The sequence below is a fragment of the Micropterus salmoides genome, unplaced genomic scaffold (genome assembly GCF_014851395.1).
Source record: "Micropterus salmoides isolate LMB-PRFRI ecotype aquatic unplaced genomic scaffold, ASM1485139v1 Ms_hic_scaffold_8, whole genome shotgun sequence".
Taxonomy (NCBI): domain Eukaryota; kingdom Metazoa; phylum Chordata; class Actinopteri; order Centrarchiformes; family Centrarchidae; genus Micropterus; species Micropterus salmoides.
In genome coordinates, this window is record NW_024044570.1 from 5288590 (window position 1) to 5313557 (window position 24968).

The 24968-nt window shown below is 39.1% G+C and overlaps 1 protein-coding gene across 1 annotated transcript in view; it reads right to left on the reverse strand.

The window, feature by feature from the left end:
- LOC119894166 (protection of telomeres protein 1-like) overlaps positions 1-24968 on the reverse strand; it is a 72505-nt gene that overhangs the window by 43722 nt on the left and 3815 nt on the right. Inside the window, 4 exon segments of the mRNA XM_038706730.1 lie at positions 206-313; positions 3767-3867; positions 8162-8234; positions 9663-9796. Of these exon segments, the coding sequence (XP_038562658.1) occupies positions 206-313; positions 3767-3867; positions 8162-8234; positions 9663-9782 (402 nt within the window). The 5' untranslated portion in view covers positions 9783-9796.

Here is a 24968-nt window from a genome sequence, read left to right on the forward strand (position 1 = left end):
TATCAGTCTGGTTGTTTGGATAGACCAGAGTTTGACTGACAGTTTTAACACCCGCTCAAACGAACTGCAGAATTCATTTTAACCGAACCTAACAGGTTTGGTGTTAAGGTATGCATAGCGCAAATGAACTGCGAAAGACATGAAAGAGCTTATTTATATGACTACATACATGCAGAACATATTACTTATTTATAAAAGTCCTCACATAAATGCAGGAGTCATCTTCTGACAGCAGCAGGTTACAGGGGTGCAGTTTATCCTTATGAAATGTTGGAGATTTGCCCACAGTGAAGCCAGAGGCCACCACCACATCCTGCAGGAACACACATGACAAACGACAACAAGCAGAGAAATCAGAGATTAAAACTGAGAGAGGTAAATATACATGCTTCTTCCCAGAAGGAGGACAGATTGAAGCAGCAGATGTTGCATCCTGGGAGACATTAAGTAAGACTTCACAACAAGCCACCGATGATAAGCTGGTGTGAAAAGTGGAGATTGTCTTTTGTTTGGCATGTCAGCTGCCCTCGAGACGGCTTTAAAGCCTCCACTCAGGGCTGACAAAGGGACAGCAGATAGTCTGAATAATCATGTTATAGAGAAACACAGCCTGACAAGAACTCTGTGATCTACAGCCGAGCGCAGCGGCTCAGGCTGTGATGACTTCCTGCCTTTCCGAGCTCTACAGTGCTTTGAGTTCCATCAAGACGTTGCTGTAGGGAAACCAAAACCACAGTGAGATGCTGCTGACAGGAGGATTATCCCTGATGTGTTCACTGTCCCCGACCAGGTCAAAAACAGATTTGCCGCCCTGTAAATAACATCACAACTGACGCTGTGTACAGATGTCTACAGTTGTGACAGTATAAGAGTGGACTGAGAGTGGACTGAAAGTAAACAGGGAGCTGCAGCAACAATGATTTGATTTGATTGTAAAGTCTAACGGAGCTGCAGGAGGTGAACTGTCACACCAGAGCCCTGACACATGAAGAACAAAGATAACTGAGCTCAGGATCATCTTTTGACACCCATGGTTATAGTGGTAACAGCAGGTGCATTTTTAATACTACAGGTCCCAAAATACTGGAGGCAGCAATCACTTCTTAAGCAGCTACGTTGTCAGGAACAGAGAAGAGGAGCAAGTGGTGAAAAAAGCACTGTTTTTCCTGTGGCTGCTTCACAATAAAAGCCACCAAGTGTTTCGCCAGCTCCTAAGCAGCAGCAGTCGGACATATGGCTGCACAATTATGTCCAAAATGATAATCATGATTATTTTAATTTATTGAGATCACGATTATTCATTGATTTTAGGTACAACATATTTTTCTTAAACAGGCTGTTCAATATATCGTCAATAAATATTTGGTTTAATTCATTTTAGTCACGAACAAATTAGCACTTAATTTTTCTATTAAAATAGGGACTGAAAAAAGACTTCCTAAATCATATTTGTTGAAAAAGATGTTATCTTAATAGTTTTGAACGTTCTACCTCAGATTTGTAAAGTGATCCACTGTTTGGCATCAAGTGTTTGTCATAAATAAAAGTTTAACCACATAAATACCCATCTGGTTTCTTCAATTTTCACTCTGCAGCAAAAATCTGCCTTTAAACTTGAAAGAAATAAGGATTTGACATTTATTGTGATAATTATCAATATCGCTTTTTTTTTCAAGACCAGGCAAGACCATAACTTTGGGAATATCAATAAACTGCTTGTGCATTGCCTGATTTATTCCTAACTTTTATTGGATGTAAAATGTTTTGCTTCAATGCCACCGATAACCCTAATTAAAAATTCCTGTTAATGATTGTCACCCCTCCCCGCGATGGCGACGCTTACTTTGATTTCAGCTCTTGGCTTTTGTATGTGGGTGTTTTAATGGGAATGTGGATCTTTCAGATCAATTTGAGAAGTACCTATGATCTTGTTCCACATTTTATTGTGTGTCATGTAATAAGGGGAACTGGTCTAAGTCTTGACTAAGTCTCGGTTCGGGCGGTCTTGACTACAACACTAGTGCACGCGCAGCCAAATCGCCCCCTTGGCAGTAAGTTTAGGAAACGCTTGATTTGTGCAGCAGAGTTTTCCATTAGCGGATGAGCGGAGCACGCATTTCAAACTGCAATATCGCTGTCGATCATGTCCATTTATTGAGGGAAGCTAAAATCGTAATTGCAATCAATATTCAATTAATTGTGCAGCCCTAGTAGGACGTGTTTGTTTGCATTACCTGGAAATTAACACTCGCTTGATATGGCTGAAAACAATGATATCAGTAACGCTGGATATCACAACCATGCATTGTTTTCTGTGAATCATTTGAGTGTAAAGGCAGCTCAAAGCTAGTGCGGAAACTCATAGCTACTGCATAATAATCTGCATAAACTGCTGGTATAGACTTTTCCCCTTTATTTTCTCAAAGCACAGGCAATTCAATTACTTCCAACAATCGGAGGTTAACGCAGCTCAGCGCACATTTCTTCAAACACACTGTATGTAAATGAATTGATCTCATCCTACAGATTAATATCATACTCAACAACAAGACATGAAACACCCAGCTCATTACCTTATTCAAATCGCAGGTTTTATGATCCAGAAATATATCCACAGACCAAAAAGTCAAGCCGTGTTTTTAATGAAAATAACATAATATAATCTCATCAGCATCACATGAATATTCATTAAAAAAATTCAATTCTTCATTCAATCCTTTCAGCCTTAAAAAGGACCCAGCCTCAAGGGATTAGTTCTCCAATATCTTGTCTGACAGGGAAAGTTTAAGCATTTATTATCTAATCAAATATATCGGAAAAACCTACTAAATGTAAAAAAAATCGTATATAATTCCAAGCAGAGTGATGAGTTTGGGGTAACAACAAAAAGGCAGTTTACTAACTGAAAACAACCAAAAATAAATAATAAAAATACAAAATCTCTTTCACACCGAAGATGAAATCTATTTGATTAAACCAACATGAAGAGGTTTGTTTAGTGCTTTTGTGTCTCACAAGATAAATCAGAATTCATTCTACAGATGGACAGATAACTTTAGAAAATGTACTGATCATCATCGTTGTGCATCATCATCATTTTCATCATCATCCTGGTATCCTGTTTTCTCATTTATCCTTAGGTGCAATTAAACTGCATTTTAACTAGTTAGATTACATTTCACATTAATTTGGATTTACATTTTCTTTTCCTCTCCTAGGAAACACTTTCAGATAATAAACAAAACATTTCAACAAATTAAGTATGCAAAGCACTATGGGATAATTTTGGAGTTCTTTGGTGACGAGTGTGTGAGCTTTACCAGGGTGGCTCAGAGGAGAGAAAACAAAACAGAAAATAACTCAAACTGTCAATTAGATTCAGCAGCGAGACACCATCAATCTGTGCACGAACATCCTCATCATTGCCATCCACACTTTCACTCAACAGCACGTCCTCACACACTAAATATAGATTCATATGATGGTTCATATATCAGGGCTGACGAATATGAATGTCTCTGCAGATGTAGTTTTCAAAAAAATTGTTTATGTTTCTCCAGGACTGTAAGAAGCCCACATGAGTTATCAGTGGTGCGTATAATTTGTTGGATATTTATATTGTGAATATATTTCTATTGCTTTTATCTCATGTAAATAAAACTGACAAGATAAAGAAAAATGGGTTTTTTTTTCTCCACAATAACTGCTGTACCTGCATTTGCGTTTCTGTCTACGATTTTAAAATCGTTTTGACGAGTGAACCTACCCCTTGATTGACAGCTTGATTGAAGTCCTTGGCCAGCGCTCCAAACAGGACGACGTTAATGGACAACTTCTGAGACGAGGCGCTCGGCTGAGATTCTTCTTCTGCAAAACAGACGCGCAAACATGTTTTTAAACTGGAATGAAGTAAAGATGGAGATTCAACATTAAGCTCGGGCATACATATTTGTTAACCTGAATTTTTTTTAAACATTAAGATACTCACAATCCAATTGTGAGGATTTTGCTGCTTTTCTTTGTCTTATGTGATAATAATCTGAATAGCTTTGGGTTTTGGATTGTCAGACAAAACAAGCTGTTTAAAACACATGGCCTTGGGCTATAGGGAACTGTGATGGGTTATTTTCACTTCTTTCTGACATTTTATAGACCGAAAGATTAATCAGACAAATAATAGCAGATAAATTCATAACAAATATAATTGTTAGTTCAGATCATGTGTCATCAATGCTATGGAGACACATGAGCCACATCAAGCAAGCATCAGGTGTTTTCATTCAAAATTAAAACTTTTATGCCTTTTAAAGTAGTTTTTCAAGTGGTCCAGCAGCTTCATCAGCTTGACCCATAGCATGCCCTATTGACCTATTGACCTATCAGTAATACTAAACTATTAAACAAAATTGGTGGAATACACTAGTAAGCAAAGCTATGCCGACACCGAAGCGGAGATTTAGCGTGTGTAAGTATTTTTGGTTATGGTTAAGGCCTTTTGTTGACTTTGTGAAAAGCAGCTGCTTTACAACAACAACAAATCTGAGGACTCAGCAGCTAGCTGCATCACATGTGAGGCAGTAGAGGAACCAGAAACAAGTAGAGCAACTTCAGCTTAGGGCTGGGCGATGTGGCCAAAAATGTCATATCATACGATTCCAATAATTATCACCATAAAATGTAAAAAATCATTATTTCTTTCAAGTTTAAAGGCTGATTTTTGATCCTGAGTGAAAGTTGCAGAAACCAGATACTAGGTTTTAAATAAACACACTGACGTCAAACAGTGGATCACTTAACAAATCTGAGGTAAAAATAGATTTGTTAAGTGATCCACTACTTGAAATAACATTCAGAATAATTATGATAAAATCATATTATTATTTTTTATTATTATTATTATTTCAGAAAATATGCACGAGTCAAGTTAAGTAAAAAAAATTCAGTCCCTTTTTTAACAGAAAAATTAAGTGCTGATTCGTTAGCGATTCAAATTAATTAAATCAAACATTTATTGAATATTTGTAATTTTATTATGGAGGAAAATGATATTGCAATAATAATCATTATTGTTTTATTACCCAGCCCTACGTCAGCTGTACAACTGGTCAACACACTCTTGCCAGAAGCTTATAAAAAGGCCATCACCGCTAAGATAGCAACAGCTAACCTTACCAACACACAGCTCTAAGCAGGAAGAGAACGATGTATTCTTCCCTTAAACATGTTAGGGAAATGTCTGTGTTGAGTTCTGACCACAGACGAGACTCTTTGAGGTGTTCTTATCAGTATGAACGAAATGGACCAAATAAGGAAACACCACCAGCCTGAATATATCTCTACAGAGTTGAAACAATAGTGTGACTGTCACAAATCAGACAAAATATCCCACAATGCACCGGAAGGTCAAACCCTGTCCCAAAATTTACAGACAATGTCAATAAACCAACAATACAGGAGAGGTGGACACGCTCATCCTGCAGCTGGAGACAGTCGGGGTGCCAGGGAGTTTAAATGAATAAAAGGAAGGATGTCCCCGCCACAATAAGAGCCTCAGCTTTCTGTGTCTTTTCAATCAGGCTGCTCAGAGATAAGAAGGCCACAAACAAGGTAACAATGACACACATTTGCCTCCGTCTGCTTCTACAATCCAGACCAGCTAACCGGATTAACACACACATCCTATTCTGAAAGATCCACACACACAGTGAAACTCCACACAATCAACTCTGCAGTACTATGCAGAGGTTTTTCCTTTCTCTCTTTAGGTATTGCAGCCCATTGACTCGTTCAGTATCAGCATTTGCTGTTTTTGGCAAACAAGTTCTGATAAACCTGCTGTACACAATCAAACCTTTGTGAACTTTTACATGCAAATTCTCATCATTGACTAACAGCAAAACATCTTCACAGTGCTGACCTTTAAGAGACAGAGACTCTAAACCAGTAGATGCTATCATATTAGATATATCTATTCAGTTTTATAAAACCATGCAAGTATAAACTCCACAACAGAGATGCTGCACTGTCTGCACTCAGACGTCAGACGTGAAGCCCATACAAATACGGACAAATACCTCGAATTGTCCGGTTAGCTTTTAACAGACCAGTAACAAGCTTAGATTGAGGGCTATTGTGGTTGGCTAGCACTAGCAGGTACCAGCACCTGCCAACCAAGTAACAGCTGGTTTTCTAGCCACAGCCAAATAGCCCACAGGTTACCAGGTGTATGTCACCAAGCTTCCAGCCCCAGCTGTTTCCAGAGGAAACACAATTGAATCTCGCACACTGTGGCGCAGAATATCACATTCTATTAATAGTTAAAAACAGTGTGACAGAGGTAAGAAAAGGAAATACTTCAAAAGCTACATTTAAAGCTTCATGCAACACTAATCCTGTTTTTTCTGGTCTTGACTGGTTAACTCAATGTGTATTGCAATAATAATTAACAATGTTGTGTATTTAGTCTTCTCAAAATGCTTTATTTTAGAATTTGACTTAAGAAGTTATTCCTATTTTGATTAAATTAGGCTGGTGATGGAAGATAAATATTAGAACTTCAAATAGGAGTCAACCTAATAAGTATTTATTTGTAGTATCCCAAGAGAGGCATGTAGGAAAGCTCCCAGCATGCACTGATGCAAAGGACAAATTTTATCTCTTAGTGTCATCGAACCCCAAATTGCAACTGACGAGCAGACCAGTGCTTGCCTGGCATGGTAATGTGAAAACAATACTGTCACATTTTACTATTTCAGTCCCAACTCTGCAAAAAAAGATGTTCATTGACTTTTACATTCAGTTTCAGATGAGTAAATGACGTTGATTTAAAAAATATATTTTTCAAAATGAGTAATAATAATAATAATAATAATACTAATAACAATCTTTATTTATAGAGCACTTTTAAAACCAACGTTACAAAGTGCTCAACATGAAGCAGTTATAACATAAAAACATGTAAAACAATACAAAAAACAAATGTTACTTCAAAATATACATCAAATAAAATAATGTAAAAGCCAATAAAAGTATGTTTCAACAAGGGATTTAAAAGAGTTTACTGATTCAGCCGACCTAATTTCCTCGGGTAGATTGTTCAAGAGCCTCGGTGCCCTAACTGCGAAGGCTCTGTCCCCTCTCAATTTCAGCCGGGTCTCTGGGACAAATAAAAGCCCCTTACCCGACGATCTCAAGTTACGAGCTGGTATGTAGTGTACTAGTAGGTCAGCGATATAGCAAGGTGCCAGACCATGTAAAGCCTTAAATGTTATAAGTAAAATCTTAAAAATCAATACTAAAACATACTGGGAGCCGATTTAATGAGGCCAAAACAGGAGTGATATGATCACGTTTCCTAGGTCTAGTTAAAAGCCTGGCAGCTGAATTCTGAACATGCTGTAGCCGATCAATAGATTTTCGATTCAGGCAGGTAAAGAGACTGTTAAAGTAGTCTAAACGTGAAGAAATAAAAGCATGTAAAATGGTCTCAGTATCTTTAAAAGTTAAAAAAGGTCAGATTTTAGAAATGTTTCTGAAATGATAAAAACATGATTGCACCAGCTTTGTGGATTTGATCTGATAAACCGAGGCAATCTGTCAATGGCACAATATGTTTGGTCAAATGCTTGGGGCCAATGATGAGCATCTCTGTTTTATCGGAATTTAATTGAAGGAAATTATTGTATATCCAGTTTTTTTTAACTCACTAGGGCAGTCCTTCAATGAAGTTAACATTTCAGGGTAAGCGAGTAAAGATTAAATTTTTTTAGTGTATCCAAAAAATTACTTGACTGAAAAGCCACATTGTTTATTAATTAAGTGTACTGAGTGCCAGAGAGAATATATGATAAAGACCACAAATAAGTCTAAGAACTTAATCAATACATAATGATTCATCACTATAGTTCAGGTTTTTCCTCTTCTAATAATGAATTTTCAAAATTTCCAACCAAGTAAACAAAAAGATTATTTCCTTCTGTGACTGCCTGACTGTGCTGAACTTACCTTTACATCTGTACCAGCCTGCTCTGAAAACTAATTTATAAAAGACAAAGGCTTTATAAAAGACAAAGAACCCAGAAGGCAGCTGCTGCTGGGACTAAATTCAGGTACGAGTGCACACCTGATCCACACACAAACACAAACACATGTTGAGTGTTACCTTGGATGACAGTCTTCAGGATGAAGTTGTCAGCTGCTAAAAACACCAGCGGCCCTTTAAGAACCACCTTCCCCTGGAGAAATAGGAAACACTTAACTTATAGACAAATTGAAAAAACATTTGGCCTTGACTGAAGCTCTGCAGAATTTCACTGAGGGCCGTCAACTGATCAAAGCCACATCAGAAACCTGAGCAGCATTGATGAGCGCCTTAGGCCAATGAGCTGTGAGACAGAAGACGGATTATTAAAACAATAGTATCATGTATAAAAAAAAAATAGAAAACAAAGAGTGAAACTAGGTGCATGTGAACAGATGGTGGCAGGTGACAGATAAATGAAAAGGGAATAAAGAGAAAAGTACATGGACATCAGTGCAGGAAAAAAACAAGAAAACAGAAAAACACCTTCTTGAACGCTACAGAAAGATTTAGTACATGTGAGGGGCTGCACAATTTAAATGTTTTTTTTTCACCCTAATTACCTTTTGCACAAACGTCCATAACAAAAACATTAAGGTCCATTTTTGTGGAAATAACCAGCACAGAAATTGTCTTTGGCTTTGTCTTTGTCGTCTTGTACTGTGTAGAGCAGCTGCATGGCACACAGATGGGAGGATCATTCAAATGAAGCAGCGCAGAGTGAGTTGTTGGTATTCTGGTGTAAACTGGGTCTTACAATAGACATCTCAGAACCAGGTCAGGATTCAGAGGCAGAGAAATACACAGCTTGGCCTTATACACCTAGCATTAAAATGCATCTCGTATCCAGATTGTATCTAAATATGATTTTAACCTAGCATTAATATCCGCGAGTGTCCACATTGAGATCTGATCGAGATCTAGCCCTAGCTCAAACAACAGAACAATACACCCTCTACTACCCTACAACTATAGACTGTATAATAACTTCCGGTACTTTACTGGCAACGCATTGGCATTAGTTCAATATGGTGAAAATGTGTGCCTTACCACCTCCAGAGTTGGGCTGGGCGATATGGACCAAAAAGTCATATCCCGGTCCTGTTAGGCATAAATGTATGAAATATACATCGGTATTTTCTGCTAAGTGGGCTGGGCGTTGGTCTGTTTTAGCGGCCATGTTTTTACTATTTGTAGTAACTTAGCTTGTTTCTTATTTCACCATTTTAATTATACTTGAGTGTCACTCACTTATTGAATCTGCCTCCTTCAGTTCTCTTCACACTCACAGACCTAGGAATTAACTCAACATCAAACTATATTGATATAAATGGTATTGTCTAATTTTATATCTCTTTTGAAATTATCGGTATACCTCATTATACTGATATACCGCCCAGCCCTACTCCAGAGCTGGCTTGGCAGCGGAAGCTTTTTTAATGCCAGGCGTAAATGGGCTGAGAGCTCAGTGGTAACGAGGTAAAGAGTAGATGCTGTAGATTCTTTCTTTGAGAGAAATATCGGTATTATCACTGTGTGAAATTTAAAAGCCTCTCTGATTACAATCCTGCTGTAAACAAACCTTGACTGTTTTGTTGGTGTAGTTGGTGCTGGTGCTGATGAGCGAGAAGGGAATCCTGGTCAGGTGTGATGGTACCTGGGCGCCGGGCCCCGCCCCCTCCGACAGCACAAGGACAGGCATTACATCAAGGTGTCCTGAAGGGCATGAATTGAAAAATACTTTGGGTTAGAGTTCAGTCTCTGGTTTAATGGGACTGATTCTAGGTCTGTTGAATAATGAGGTCACTAACAAAACATCTGAAAATGTTAAGTTCATGTTTATCCGGCTTGCACAGAAGTGAATGTCAGTGATTTCAAGCTTCTGCCATCTGAAAGAATTCAGGAAACACATCTGCTGACAGACACTGATCCAACCTGTGATCTCTGGTTTAAGGTCTTTGGTTTGAAGTCTAGTCTAACTGTCCTCCACCACAGACAACTTACCACCAGGACAAAACCTCTGACAGGAAACACCAGATCCATGTCGACAGCGCGGCGGGAGGGTTAAAGTCTGTGAGGCGTTTCAGAGAGAAACCCAGAAAAGCGTTGGCCGCGCTCCCAGCAGGTAGCACGTTGCTTCCTGTCAGAGCTCGTTAGTTTAATTTCCGACAGATTTGACTGGCGAGTCCCTCGGTGGTACCTTGTCGACTGAGGACGGCTGAGCGGGAACAGCCTGCGAGGCAGACGAGCTGTTCACTCAGGCGTACAGTTAGCTGTTCAGTCAGGCAGAAAACCCAGCCAGCAAAAAATAAAAATCAAATAAACCTCTGATTTAGACCAGAGGGGAGGAGCCGGAGGCCTGAATTAGAGCACAATGAGTGATTCATTCATGAGTCCAGAGCTGCTCTGTGTGAAGGTACCACACGACCTACATGACACTACTTGTAGTAACAAGTCACTCTGTCAGCCCCCGAAACAACACAAACCTCACTGAGCTGCAGGTTCATCAGCCAGAGCTCACCTGGCAGCTCAGAGAAATTTCAGCGGCTTAAACACTTAAATTAGTCTGTCTTTCTGGTGTCACTGTCACACCGATAAAAACAAACAAAAACTGTTAAGAACATTAAGCTGACAAGTGTCTGGTCAGATTCTTTGTTCTGAAAGTCAAAATGCTGTCAAGTTAGACTGTATTTTATGATGTCTGAGAGAGATGCACTGCAATTTATGAAAACACAAAAGGCAAGCAGACAAACACAATATCCTTATACTATACTAAAAAAACAACTAAAACTCAAGGAAATTTAGATTTCATCAACCATGACGCAAAATAAACAAGTGTGATGAAAATACAGGAACGCTGAAAGAAGTCACACAGAAAAAAAATGGAAAAGGGTTCACAAACTAAAGGTTTTCAGTAACGGTCAAGTGATTTGGGTTTATCTATGGCCGATGCTTGATATTTAGAGAGCAGGCAGCCGATGGCCGATTTAATGCCGATATCAAAACAAAGTCATGTATAATTAAATTTTTGCATGCAGACAACACTCTATTATGCAAGTTATCTTAACCAGTATTGTGTTGTTTTAGATGGATTTTTTATTAATTAATGATATAGAAAAATACATTGGATTAAGCTGTAGATTTCAGAAAGTTACTTGTTGTCCCAGGACTCAGTACAATCAGTCTGAGGCTACATCCACACTACTACTTTTTCATTTTGCTAAGTCTGCACCTCCCGTCCAGACGAAAACGGCTAATCCAAAGACCTAAAACGAAGAAGTTTGAAAACGATGCCAACCCCGTTTTCTTTTTAAAATAGTCCAAAAATGGAGGTAGCACATATGGCTTCCTGATTGGGTGTTACAAGTCACGCAAAGTCAAGGCAAGGCAAGTTTATTTGTATAGCACATTTTAACAACAAGGTAATTCAAAGTGCTTTACATAAAACATATAAGAAACAGGGAAATATAAAAAAAAGTTTAAAAGCAACATAAAATATAATAAAAGTTACAGTGTTACAATCAGGGTTAAAAGAGTTAAATGGATAAAAGCAATGATAAAAAGCTAAAAACAAAGAAAAAGAAAACAGCACAGTAAAAGTTACAGTGCAGTGTAAGTTATCAATAAAAAGAAAAATCTGGTCTGGATGGTTCGTAACGAAGCAGAAGATCAGAAATGTATTTTGGCCCTAAACCATTTAGTGCTTTATAAACTAACAGCAGGATTTTGAAATCAGTTCTTTGACATACAGGAAGCCAATGTAAAGACCTCAGAACTGGAGTGATGTGATCCACTTTTTGGTCTTCAGCAGCGTTCAGAATCAGCTCCAGCTGTCTGATGGATTTCTTAGGGAGCCCTGTAAGGACACTGTTACAGTAGTCAAGTCCTCTGAAGATAAATGCATGGATAAGCTTTTCCAGGTCCTGCTGAGACATAAGTCCTTTAATCCTTGATATATTCTTCAGGTGATAGTAGGCTGACTTTGTAATTGTCTTAATATGGCTCCTTAAATTTAATCGTTCCTCCCTGGCTCCAAAAACAATAACTTCAGTTTTATCTTTGTTTAATTGGTGAAAATTCTGGCACATCCAATCGTTGATTTGTTCAATACAGTTACTCAGCGCCTGTATTGGATCATAGTCCCCTGGTGAAATGGTTATGTAAATCTGTGTGTCATCTGCATAATTATGGTAACATATTTTGTTGTTTTTCATAATCTGAGCCAGTGGAAGCATATAAATGTTAAACAAAAGAGGTCCCACAGAATGGAGGCACAAGTAATTTTTGTCAGCTCAGATGTGTGATAACCTATAGACACAAAGTAGTCCCTGTCCTTTAAGTAGGATTCAAACCAGTTTAGTACTGTGCCAGAAAGTCCAACCCAGTTTTCAAGTCTGTCTAGTAGTATATTGTGGTCGACCGTGTCGAATGCAGCACTGAGATCCAATAATACTAAGACTAAAATTCTGCCACTGTCAGTGTTTAAATGGATGTCATTGAAGACCTTGACAAGAGCCAGCTCAGTGCTGTGGTGTGGTCGAAAACCTGACTGTAAGACATCAAAACAGTTATTTAGTGCCAAGAAAGCACTAAGCTGTTGAAAAACAGCCTTTTCAATGATTTTACTTAAAAATGGGAGATTTGATATGGGCCTATAATTGCTCATTAGTGAACTGTCTAGATTGCTCTTTTTTAAGAGTGGCTTAATGACTGCAGTTTTTTAGGGCCTGTGGGAAAAGACCTGAGGAAAGAGACATGTTGACAATTTGTAGTAGATCTGAGGCCATGCATTTAGAAACATTTTTGAAAAAACCTGTTGGCAGAATATCAAGGCAGCAAGAGGAGGATTTCAGATGATTTCAGATGTTGTATTACGCAAAGAAAAAACACAAAGCTACTGAGTGTTTTTGTTTTGGTATTTTAATTAAAATATTATGTACTGTGCAAATAACACTTCTGTACTGTAAGGGTGTGCCAAAAAAAATCGATACAGCAATATATCTTTCTACATTTTTCCATGATACTGTATCAATATTCCAGGCCATCATATCGATTCAAAAAATAAAAAAACAGCTTCCTGTTGACACCAGCACGGCCATGCCCAGTGTACGTGAATGGCCATTAGATGTGCGTGTTCAGTCGTTGTATAGACAGAGATCAACTCTGAAACGCAGCTAAAACACTGGTGTGGCTCGAGATCGTAAAGTAAACTTTGCTCAGTTTCTTTAGAAATATTAATCAGTTTAGCGCGGATACATTTATTGGTATACCGGACAATAAACTATAATCGTGAAATTCAAAAATGAAAGTTACATGTTTAAATGTTGTTTTATAATGAAATAATGATGTTGATGCTTGATGTGTTTGAGATCTGACTGATGACCCTATGCTCCAATGTTGACAATGATGCATTTCAGCAGCTTCAGCTAGCTACCATTTATTTCTCACACAGACAGGAATACCCTAAATCATGGAGGCTCCCATTTATAACGGATGATGACTTCAAAACATATGATGATGTGCTTAAAAGTTTACCGAGATATTCCAACCTCCCAAAAGTTTCAATTTGGCTTTACGAACTAACATTTAGTTATATCTGATCTAATCTGCTGCCAGCTAATTAAAAAAGATAAATTACTAATTAGCTTAGGGATTTCTAACCATCTATTAGAACCCAAACTTAATGAAGATGGCATACTGTAACATTCACCTATATAGCTTCATTAAATCCTGAGAAACACTAACGTTATCATTCAAAGAAATCTTTCAAATGTTGATTTACAATGAAAAATACTTGTGTAAAAAGTGGCACCTCTGACTTTGCATCTCCATTGGCAGCTCCATAGCCACACTGTATCCTGCAGGCAAAGTCACAAAAACCCACCTGTGTGATAACATCCTGACACCTGGACCTGCAGGACCTTAACTATACATGCAGCGAGCTGGCCTGTAGCCTCCAGTAGCTGGTTAATTTGTGAACGGTACAGACTAAGCTGTTAGTCAGAGTCCCTCCCACAGAGCAGCAACATATCAGAGACCACCAGTCGGCTGTAAACAGTCTGCTGATCCCCGCGGTGGGACAGCAGCCGATCCCTGCCAAATGACGGGCGGGCCACCCCGAACAGACGGCGTCCTTCTTGCTCCTCTGAGCGTCACAGAAACCCACTGCTCAGCTGCTCCGGGACACTCATTAACATAGAGGGTAACTCAAGTTCATCCCATCCCAACATCATTCATGAGGAACAGAGCGGCTGAGAAGGACAGAGGATAGATCTCCAAACAGAAGCAATTAGGACTGCAAACCAGACATGACCATTATGTTGGGAGGACACTCGATTGTTGCAAGTTGAGTAAATAAATAGGTGAAGTTTATTTAATATAATATATAGCACCTTTCTCAGAGCAAGGTCTCAAAGTGCTTCACAAAAGTAAAATCCCCTCATTAGACAATGTGACTTCCTCGAGTGCCACCGAGTGAGACACAATGTTCCATAGCAGTCACATCTATTTATGGCAGTAATTTAATTTATTCATCATCGATTTTCGATTGATTCCTGCCATATACAGCTGGAATTGAATGATTAGTTGATAGACAGAAAGTGAATCCACAATTCTGATCATTTTGGTTCAAACATTCTCTTGTTCATGTGACATCTTGCTGCTTTTCTCTGTTTTAAATCATTGTAAACTGGATATCTTTGGGTTTCGCACTGTTGGTCCAACAAACCAACACATTTGAAGTCTTTAACACCACAGATGGAAAAATTGTGATAAAGTTAAGGCTGTTTGTAGTCTTTGTAAAATGTGAAAGCAATAAATTTAAAGTTACCACTGCAACAAATCTGAGGAGTCACCTGTTAGCTCTGATGTCTTAAACAAAAAAAGCCAATTTGTATTCTGCAATTTCCATTTCAAAACACTTTATTTATCCCGAGGGGCAATTGCAGAGGCGTGTACATTAGTACAATTTAAACTGTGTATGCGTCATGTGCTATTTAGGTTTATTGTAATTTTCCAGGCTTACTAGAAAATCCAACAATGAGTCAAAAAGACACGACTGGAGAAAAGTCTAAATTGGAACAAAGTAAACTCATTTGCATGTTAGATTTAAATTCTAAACATGTGAGGTGCCATATGAAATTGTTTTACAGCCTGGATCTGGCACCTGCGCCCGTAGGTTTACACTTAAGGTGGCTATCATCAATATTTATCAAATGACAATGTGAAACCAATGTGACAACGTGAAAAGGGGTCGCTTGTAGGGATGAACCTACAGAGAATTATCAGCTGAATCTGCAGATTCTGGTTTTATAGAGCTTTATAGTGAGTTTCAGTTTATCATATAGCTGTCATTTTTGCTCGTCTCATGTTCACGGTCGACACATTCAGAGAATCACAAAACTTAACGTACAGTTATAAACAGCACAACATCACAGTGCACTGTACATGACTCCCACCATCCACTGAGAAACAAACTAAACTCTTAACTCGCATATTTAGTTGCTGTTTTACAATCTCCAATTTCCAAAGCACACTCATTAATTATGGACAGAGGAGAACTCCAACACACACAGCTCAGTGCTGGCTGCAACCTGAAGGTTCATTTTCTACAACATAAAGCCTCCAGCTGCCGCAGGCGTATGCTCCAGCAGTTTCACCTATTCAATAAATAAAAAATAAACTCACACAGCTCAGCAGGTGATTTCAGGGGGTTTTATCAGGTCAGGAACAGCTTGCAGGTGCACAGTGGAGGGAGTGTGTCAAGGGAGAGCAGCTCTGCAGCTCTCAAAGAACCCCATTTATTAAAACCTTTTAAAACCACACTTCAGCACAGAGTCGCAGGCACTCTGTGGACGAGAGCAGAAAAAAAAGTAACAGATGGACAGAAAGACACAGGACAGACACTCCCGTTTAAATTGTCTCTCATCCACATTAGACTTCCTCCAAGATAAGAAAAAAGTAGAAGGTTACATTTTTTAAAAAGCCACTTGGTTGCTGCTTCTAACTTTACTTTGGACCTTAGTCAAACTATTTTCCTAATTGCTGAAAATCTGCTGTCCGAGATTCCAAAGAGGGCAGCTGGTTGCTAACAGTAGGGCCGCAACTAATGATTGTTTGAGTGGTCAACTAATCTGTTAATTATTTATTCGATTAGTCACGATTATTTTTGTCACCCCCTAACCCTAACCAAACCAACCTAACCAATTTAACTAATTAACATATCTTACAAGTAAATTACTGATCTCCAACACACAGCCTAACTCGCTAACGTTACCATTAAGTGAACGAGCTTTACTATTCAGAATAACCACAAGTATCAACGTCAGGGGGAAACCAGGGAAGAAGACAAGAGTAGGATTCTCCTATAATTCACTGATTTATACTAACTTTAAAACTTTTAACTTTTTAACAAAGATTTTTGCATTGGAACAATATAAAATAAAAGCAAATTAAAAGCAAGTACTATAACTACAACTGTACACTAACAATGAAATGTCTATTAAGAACAATAAAGCAACAGTCCCCTTTCATAATACTTATAGTTATAACTCAGTGGAGAATGTTCTGTAGGCCACATCATGTTCCTTCGTTTACTTTAAACCATTATTCAGATTGTAAAGACAAAATAACAGAGGTACAAACATTGAAACTATCTTACATTTGTGGCCTTTCTTCCCTCTGTCGTTGCTGCTCTGTTGTTGCTGCTGCAGTGGTCTGTGCAACTGGGAACAAGGGACTCCGTGGGCGTGACTGGGCGGCCTGCCGGCACCGCTAACCTCACGGGCGCTTGTGGAGCTTCTCAACCCCAAAAACGTTTCAACATCAACTTTCGTGAGGCTGACAATATTCAAATTCTACACAGTTGATTTCTCGGCTCAAAACTTCTCAAAACTGTATTTACTAATGAAATAGCGCCTGAAACTTATAAAAACAAAACCGTTCTGTCTCTTTCTCCCATTGCTTTCCGCTTCTTGCATGAAAGCTTCTTCTTCGTGAGTAGTCTTACAGTCAAGCAGTCATGGCAGGCTTCCCCCAGCACTTCCTGCAGTGCACTGCAGTTAGAAATGAACAACCAGAAATGTTCTTAATAAGAAGATTGCTATCTCTCCCTTAAACAGCCTCTCTGTAACAACGCGTCGACAGATCAACGTTGTCGATTAACGTGTCTATGTGGGGTTTACAGTTTGCTGAATTAATGCAGTTTTAAGTAACGCTTTCCACGTCTGTGTAGCTGCGAGGGTCCACCTGATGTAAATGTACCTTTTGGTCTTTGCAGACAAGCACGTCGATGTTATTGGCTGATATTATCTTACTGCACATATTGAAGCAGTGTACATTTTTTGTTGATGAGTAACAAGGAATTAAACCCTCTAACCCCGATAGAGTTGGTGCCTTGTTGAAGTCAGAACTGAAGAACATTTTTTCTTTTCATGCCGTTTCATCTCATTCCTCATCAGAAGAGGCTTAAAATATTCAGTATTTCAGAAGAACTGGAGGAGGTACAATGTCGGTCTGTGTAGTGGAGATGTTTTTTATCTTTGCAACCCCACAAATCATCTGTCTTATCTCCTCACCCTCAGGTTGAAAACACAGATCTAAGAGGTTTATTTCCATGCAGACTGAAGGAGTTTCCTCTGCAGTAGGACTCAGAGAAATCCTCCCAGAGGGCAGTGAGAGATGAACCTTCTCACATCAGCAGCAGCTGATAAGAGGAAGCTGACACAGGTTCAATAACACAAAACAGAAACAGGATGGCATGCCACACTATGAACAACATAATAATTAGGGCTGCAACTAGTATTTTCATTATTGATTAACGCTTAGATTAACTGACTTGTCTATAACCTGAGAAACTGAAAAATGACCACAATCACAATATCCAAGAGCACAACGTCGTAAAATGTATTTTCTTTATCTGATCAACAATCCAAAACTGAAAAGTGTAATTTACTTTATTTTTATACAAAGCAGTCAATTCTGATGCGTGAGAACCTAAAACATCAAATGTTCTCAAACATCCAGCTGAGCTTATAGAACAGACTCCCTGCACAGCACTTACACAACCAAACTGATACTGAATTTGCTTTGAAACTCATTTTTTAGACACTTTAGATTCTGTCGACTAGAGTCTAATGTGTCCTGTTTAACAGATCTGATGGTGAAGAAAGTCACTGTGCCGGTACCTGTGCCACAGGTGCAATTGACACAGAATCCCGATCGTATATCAACAATAAAAACAGTTTAAACAGACAAAAAAGAAACAATTTAACTACGTAGCCTTCTTAACCATAGCAGAAGGACAACTAAACAAATAAGCAAAATCTGAACAAATAAGCACAATCCGAACATGTAAGCAAAATCAAACGCTCTTATTCTGAAAGGCTCCATGTAGGATATGTAGCTCCCACAGAGCGGAGCAGAACGTGCTCACAGAGAGCGGTTATCCATAGTTGAAGGACACAAAATGACAAATTAACTTGTTAACAACGTGCAGGCTAAACGCTCCGCTGCTGAAACACTTGTGTGAGTTGACACCGGACAAACCGCAGCACAGCCGCTGCCTGTGTCGGTTCGGCTGGCGCCATTATCCCACACGTTTTCCTCCAGTTCATTTGTTGTTGTAGAACGTAGACGGCCTGTGCCTGCTCTGATTGGTGAGTAGGACTGTAATTGTATATAATTGCTTATATAGCTGTATAATTAACCTGCATTTTTATCGCCATCTTCGCAATTAGCTTATCGCGTTCTTTCAAATCGCAATTTTGATTTGAAAACGATTAATCGTACAACCTTAGTCCTGATCAGTTCAGTCACACGATGTCTAAACAATAGCAACTCAATAAATATGTGGCCTTTGCTGTGTGATTAAGCACCTCTGCTCTTCTCCCCTGAATGTCATATTCTATAATGGTGGTCAGCCATCTTTATTTAATTGGTGTTGATATTTTTTTGCTTTTTTATATACTTGTTATTATAACTCAGTGTTGCCCACACATTGATTTATTTGTGGTGGCCCGCCACATTATCAGTGCTGACCGCCACATATTGATTTTCGGGTTTTTATTTTTTTACTATTTAAAATGGGGAAAATCAAATTTGATTGTCAGTATTGGGGACCCAACTTCAAAGAAGTTATAGGCAAGCATGTAAGGAGCCTAGTTAAGAAGAATAGCTATGTTAATGTTAGAAACTTAGACTCTTCTTTATACCTTAGTTTCTATTAAGAGAAATATATTATTCACTGCACCCACCCAGTTACAGTGCACCAGCAGTACCAGACTTAATTCCCAAAAACTTGCATGAGCCTCATGTTTTACCTGTAAGAGTCACATTTTAACACCTATGTCAAAACGTTATATTTCCACATCACAGAGCATCTCTCCAGCCTGGCTGCTGACAACTCTGTCAGATGAATTGTGAGTCTCACTGGACGGCAAAGAGCAGGTTATTTACCCGACTTTGCTAACATTTAGCACTGGAGCTGAGCTGCCGTCCTTTTCCATCACATTGGTGATTCAACTGACAAAAAGCAAGTCAACTCGTGGGCTTCGTGACTGATTACTGATTACTGATTAATTGAATTATTGACATCTAGGGGGCAGCCTAGTTTAAAGCTTAAAAAAGTAAGCCAACATGTCATGGTAAACCTGACAGTGTTGAAATGAAGACTACGGATTTGTATATGTTAGGTCACAGCTGTTGCTTCCAAGTTGTGCAGTTTTGAAAGGCTGACTTGAAAATAGGGCTGCACGATATTGGAAAAAACTAACATTGCAATATTTTTCTTTTCTGCGATATATATTGCGATATGAAAAAAATACAATAAGTCTCACCACATTACTTCAGTTGCTCTATTTGAAAATAATTGAGCATCCTAAAAGAATTGATCAACTGATCGAGAATAATATTGGGATTGCTAGTTCACTGTGCATGCAGAGCCTGCTCGGCACTCACTAGTTACAAACTGTGTATCCAAGAACTCTTTAATCGGAGTGAATGATGTGACATCTGACAAACTTGAAATGAGAACTGTCCAAGTTAATCCTTTTCTATCAAGCAGCAAAAAAGTTGAGGTGGTTGAGTTAATTCGACTTGCTTGATATTGCACTGTTCTGCGATGTCACTATTGTGCAAGAGCACATTGCGATGACAATGTTCCGGCGATATATTGTGCAGCCCTACTTGAAAACCTCTCAGGACGCAGAGTTCAAAAGGTCCCACAGTGATCAGTTTTATTGGCTTAATGGAGATGGTTGTAGGTTTTAAGAAGTTCCTATGAAGGTACACTTCACTGAAAAAATTATTTCTGCAAAAATGAAATCTCACTTTATGGCTGTCAGATAAGACGGCAGACTCAGCAGATCTGTAATTACTGTAACAACGACGATGACAACTTAATGTAATTTAACTGCACAGGTTTTTTGTAGAATAAAAATTACAGCCCATCATGGTAAGGAAGTAAAGAAAGGCTGACACACATCGGGAGCAAATGTTTACACACATATTAATTCATTCGGAAATTTCATTTGAATATATTATGATAATTCTCAAATAAAAGAAAGAAGTTATTCAAATAAAGACAGAGATGCTTAGAAAGGTTCCCTAAAATAATTGAGGGGTGGAATTACCTGCACTGTAATGTCTCAGTTGATAAACTCAGAATAATGTACATTTCCACAGCACTGATTCCATCAGTACAACAACAGAATCATATCACACTCCACTCTGATAAAAAAAACTTTCTCTTTGTAATCTTAATACTGCTCTCATTTAATTTCAACTGCTTGTACTTTGTCAGGCGTTTAATGTGAAACATCTGCAGGAAGGGTTGTTTCATTGACAGTAACGTAACACTGATCATAAATGGCAGAGTATGTCCTTTGAGTTACTGGAAGGCATACATTGTGAAAGCTTTTATTTAAAAATGCAGTTATTCCATATCTATTAACAATATTTACATGTATTGTAAGCTATAAATGCTTCAACCCCGATCACTACTGCACAGACTATGGCTACCAGCCATACCCAGGTACATAAGGAGGAAGTAGAGACATATTGTCCGTCTTTCAATACAGTCTTTAGGCTCAACAGCATAGCAGATTTGTGTAGGTAACACATATATCGCAGCAGTTTCACAATTAGCAAGAAATTCCCCCATTGCTCTGCTTCAAAAAAGCCGTTTTTTCCATTACCAGTACTGCCTAAACTCGCCTCTACTCGGTTTGGCCGTGCTCCGTTTTCCATTGCAGACAGTACCCAGAGATAGTACCCCTCAATGTAGCTGGTCGTCATAGCAACATCACGTACAACTGCCGCAACGTAATGTTCAATGCGACACACACACCAGCGACCAATAAACAGCTGTCACTTAGGGCTGGGCGATATGGCCAAGAATGCTTTCACGATAAAAACATTTCATGTCATTCGATAATCGATAATTATCACGATAAATGTAAAGTCGCTATTTCTTTCAAGTTTAAAGGCTGAGTTTTGTCCCTGACTGAAAACGGAAGAAACCAGATGGTTAATTATGTGGTTCAACTTTTCTTCATGGTCAGAATGGCAGAAACACTTGATTCTAAACAGCGAATCACTTAACAAATCTGAGGGAGAACATTCAAAATTAAAGCTGCAAGCAGCGTTGTGCGGGCCCTCGCATTTGGAGCGCGACGGGGTGTGATGCAACCACGTTGCATATTCTGGAGCTCTGCCGGTGCGGCTGTCAATTTGCCACGCGCTTCGGACGCTGCATAAAGGTCTTATACGTCACTTCCTGTGTCTCCTTTGTGCCGCTACATAGCCCTTGCCGCTATGACCATAAATGAATATTGCTTGACGGGGCGGGACAGTTATCAAGCACGTAAAGTTTTGTGCAGATGTGAGCATGCACATTGAAGTTACTTCGCCCTGTGTCATGGCGAAGAGTTGATCTTTGACGCCACGGGCACGCCCATTGACGAAAACTCACAGATAGCGCAACTTCTCATCGTCAATGACTTTAGAAGGCACAGCAGAAAATTGAGTAGTTTTATAACTAAACTAGTCCATCCATCGTCAACCGCTTATCCTGCACATCCACACCTAAGGACAATTTAGGGTTGGGGCAACTGGGGTTCGAACCCACGACCTTCTTGCTGTGAGGCAACAGGGCTAACCACTGCACCACCGTGCCACCATAACTAAACTAGTATATCTTTTTTCAGTCCCTTTTCCGCAACAAAATAAATCAAATCGAGCTGAGCTGGTACCGTGCAGTGGAAAAGGGGCTAAAATCCCAACAACAGGGCCACCCCGCCGCCTCCCGAAATAATGGGTTTACCAGCTCACTTACTTTTGGTTCCAGTTCTGCTGATATTCACGCTGCATACAAATATACTTTTTCTTTGTCACTTAAGTAATAAGATCCACAAGCTCAGCCAAATGTATGTCATATCTTTCAAGTCAGCATTCTTTAACTAATTTTGAGCTTTGTGTATCAGCATCAACTGCAAATTAAAACTGTTGAGCAGATCAGAAAACAGGAAGGTTTATTACTAACATATGATGATATATAAGAACATGCAAAAACTATATATAGAAATAAAGTTTCAAATGAAGGCCTGGTTCTTGCATTTGAAGCAAATAATGTCAGTCAACGCTTGGTGTAAGGGTGACGTTGGCGTAGGGAACATTTTGATATTACACCCATATCTTATTGTTGTATTATTACAAAATACTTTAAAAATACAGTGAGTGACAAACACTGATCTCCTTTATGAGTCATTTTTTCTTATACAATGCCTCGGCGTCAGAAATCAACAGACGATGTGAATTAATCCACTCTGCCAAATCTCAGCTAATCAGGACGGAGCGAGGCAGAGGGGAAAACAAACATGTCAGACCGAGAGTGACGGTCGCGTTGAGACGCTGCCTTGCAGGTGTTTTTTTTTCCTTTTTTTTTTTCCCCCCATCTCTGACAAACAGCCACTGTGTGTCAAAATCACAAACTGTCCTCTCTGTTCGCTCAGCCGACGCCGGAACGTTTGCCAAGACACAAACTTTATTTATTCCACATTTGCATAATCTTTGTCTTTCTCTCTTTTTGTGGGGATGAGAGAGAGAGAGAGGCTCAACAGAAGCAGAAATAACCAGAATATCAGAATACCAGAATAACTCTGGAGAGAGGATTGTCCCAGCGTAAGGGTATCCACGCTGGAGTGAGTGTTTCTGCATGAAGAACCAGTAGCTGACAGACATGCTGCTCCAACACCTACACCACAGCCACTTCCTGTTCATCTGTCACAGGTTCTCAAACTCAAATGGATACAGAGTGGTATTTCGTACTTGAGGAACTCTGGCTGAGTATAAATACTGTAGTACAGACAGCAGCATGCAGAGGGCATTGTAACAAAACCACAACAAAAGAGTCTGCCAACAACAGATGTCTTACAGCTAGTGAAACCACCAACAAATTGTAAGACATTATTCAAATGTAATTAAAGTTGTGCCTCTTGCAATTTTAAGATTGCTATTTCAATGTAAAAATTATTCATCTTTGAGCGGTAAATTCAATCTGTCAGTGTGACTTACACATATCATTACAGAGCCATCAACATGTCACATAGTTTGTTTTACTGAGTTTTATGCACAATTGACGCAAGAACATGTATCTTAAGGATTCTGTTCTTTCAGTCTCTTCAGCAGTAAAGAGTCTGGATTCTCTTTTATATAAGTTTTCAGGTGAAAAGGGTGAAAAAAGTGACAGGTGGTCTCTGAAATGCTGCAGCCATCAAGGCAAAGAGGAGAAATGCCTGGACGCCACAGCCAGATGAAAGTCAATGTCCTCACCCGCTCATACAGAGCTGTCCAGCGGGAGGCTGCCAGGGTCATGCATTGTGATCTGTCCCACAGTGAGCTGTCGCCACTTCAAAAGCAGGAGGGAGCGCTCGGCTTTTAACTCTCAGAGGCGGGTGGAGACAGGATGAGCAAGCACTCCAGAGCTCATTAATATTTGTCTGCAGATCCACACAGAAGGAGGAGTGGAGAGAAGAATCCAGGAGCTGAATGATCTCTTCTTCTCAGCTTTAGCCCTCCACCCAGAACTAAAACAGCATTTTTCTCCTCCCACAACGGTGCTTTAGCAAAACAGCCCACTTGGTGTTTCAGTATGTACAGGGTAGCGATACTGATTACGGCTGCAACTAAGGATTATTTTCAGAATCAATTAATCTGCCGATAACTTTCACGATTAAAATCGACTAAACATTTAGTCTATAAAATCAAATGTCAAGAAATTGTGAAAAATGAGGTCTTCAAATTGCTTCTTTTGTCCAACCAACAGTTGAAAACCCAAAGACTCTTCATTTACCGTCATATATGAAAAAGAATTTCAACATTTTCTTACAGTTAGGAACATTTGTGCTTAAATAAATGAGTGAAACGATGAATCAATTATCAAAATAGTTGTTGATTAATTTTCTTTCCACTGACTAATCGATTCATCGACTAATCGTAGCAGCTCCAATACTGATGTCGAATATCAAACTCTGAGCTTATCCCTGAGCTCTGAGTTGACTGAGCCTGAGGTGGGAAAGTCTGAGTTTTTGGTTCCAGAACAACTGATCAAAGTAAGTTCAATCAACTCCGAGTACGTTGAATCTGATGGAAGTGCCTGCTCCGATACTACAATTCACCATGGCAACGGGCAAATAAAGAGCAGACCCTCCATTTTAATCGGGAGGAGCTGTAAATAGTCAATACGTTAACAATAAATAAATATTACATTTTATACAGCATTGCTCATTGGACCTTTGACTGTAAAGTCACAATCAGACCCAGTAGGTTAGCATATTATTTTTTTGTAGTAGAAAAAGTGTCTAGGTTCAAATTGACAGTAAAGTTTCAGACA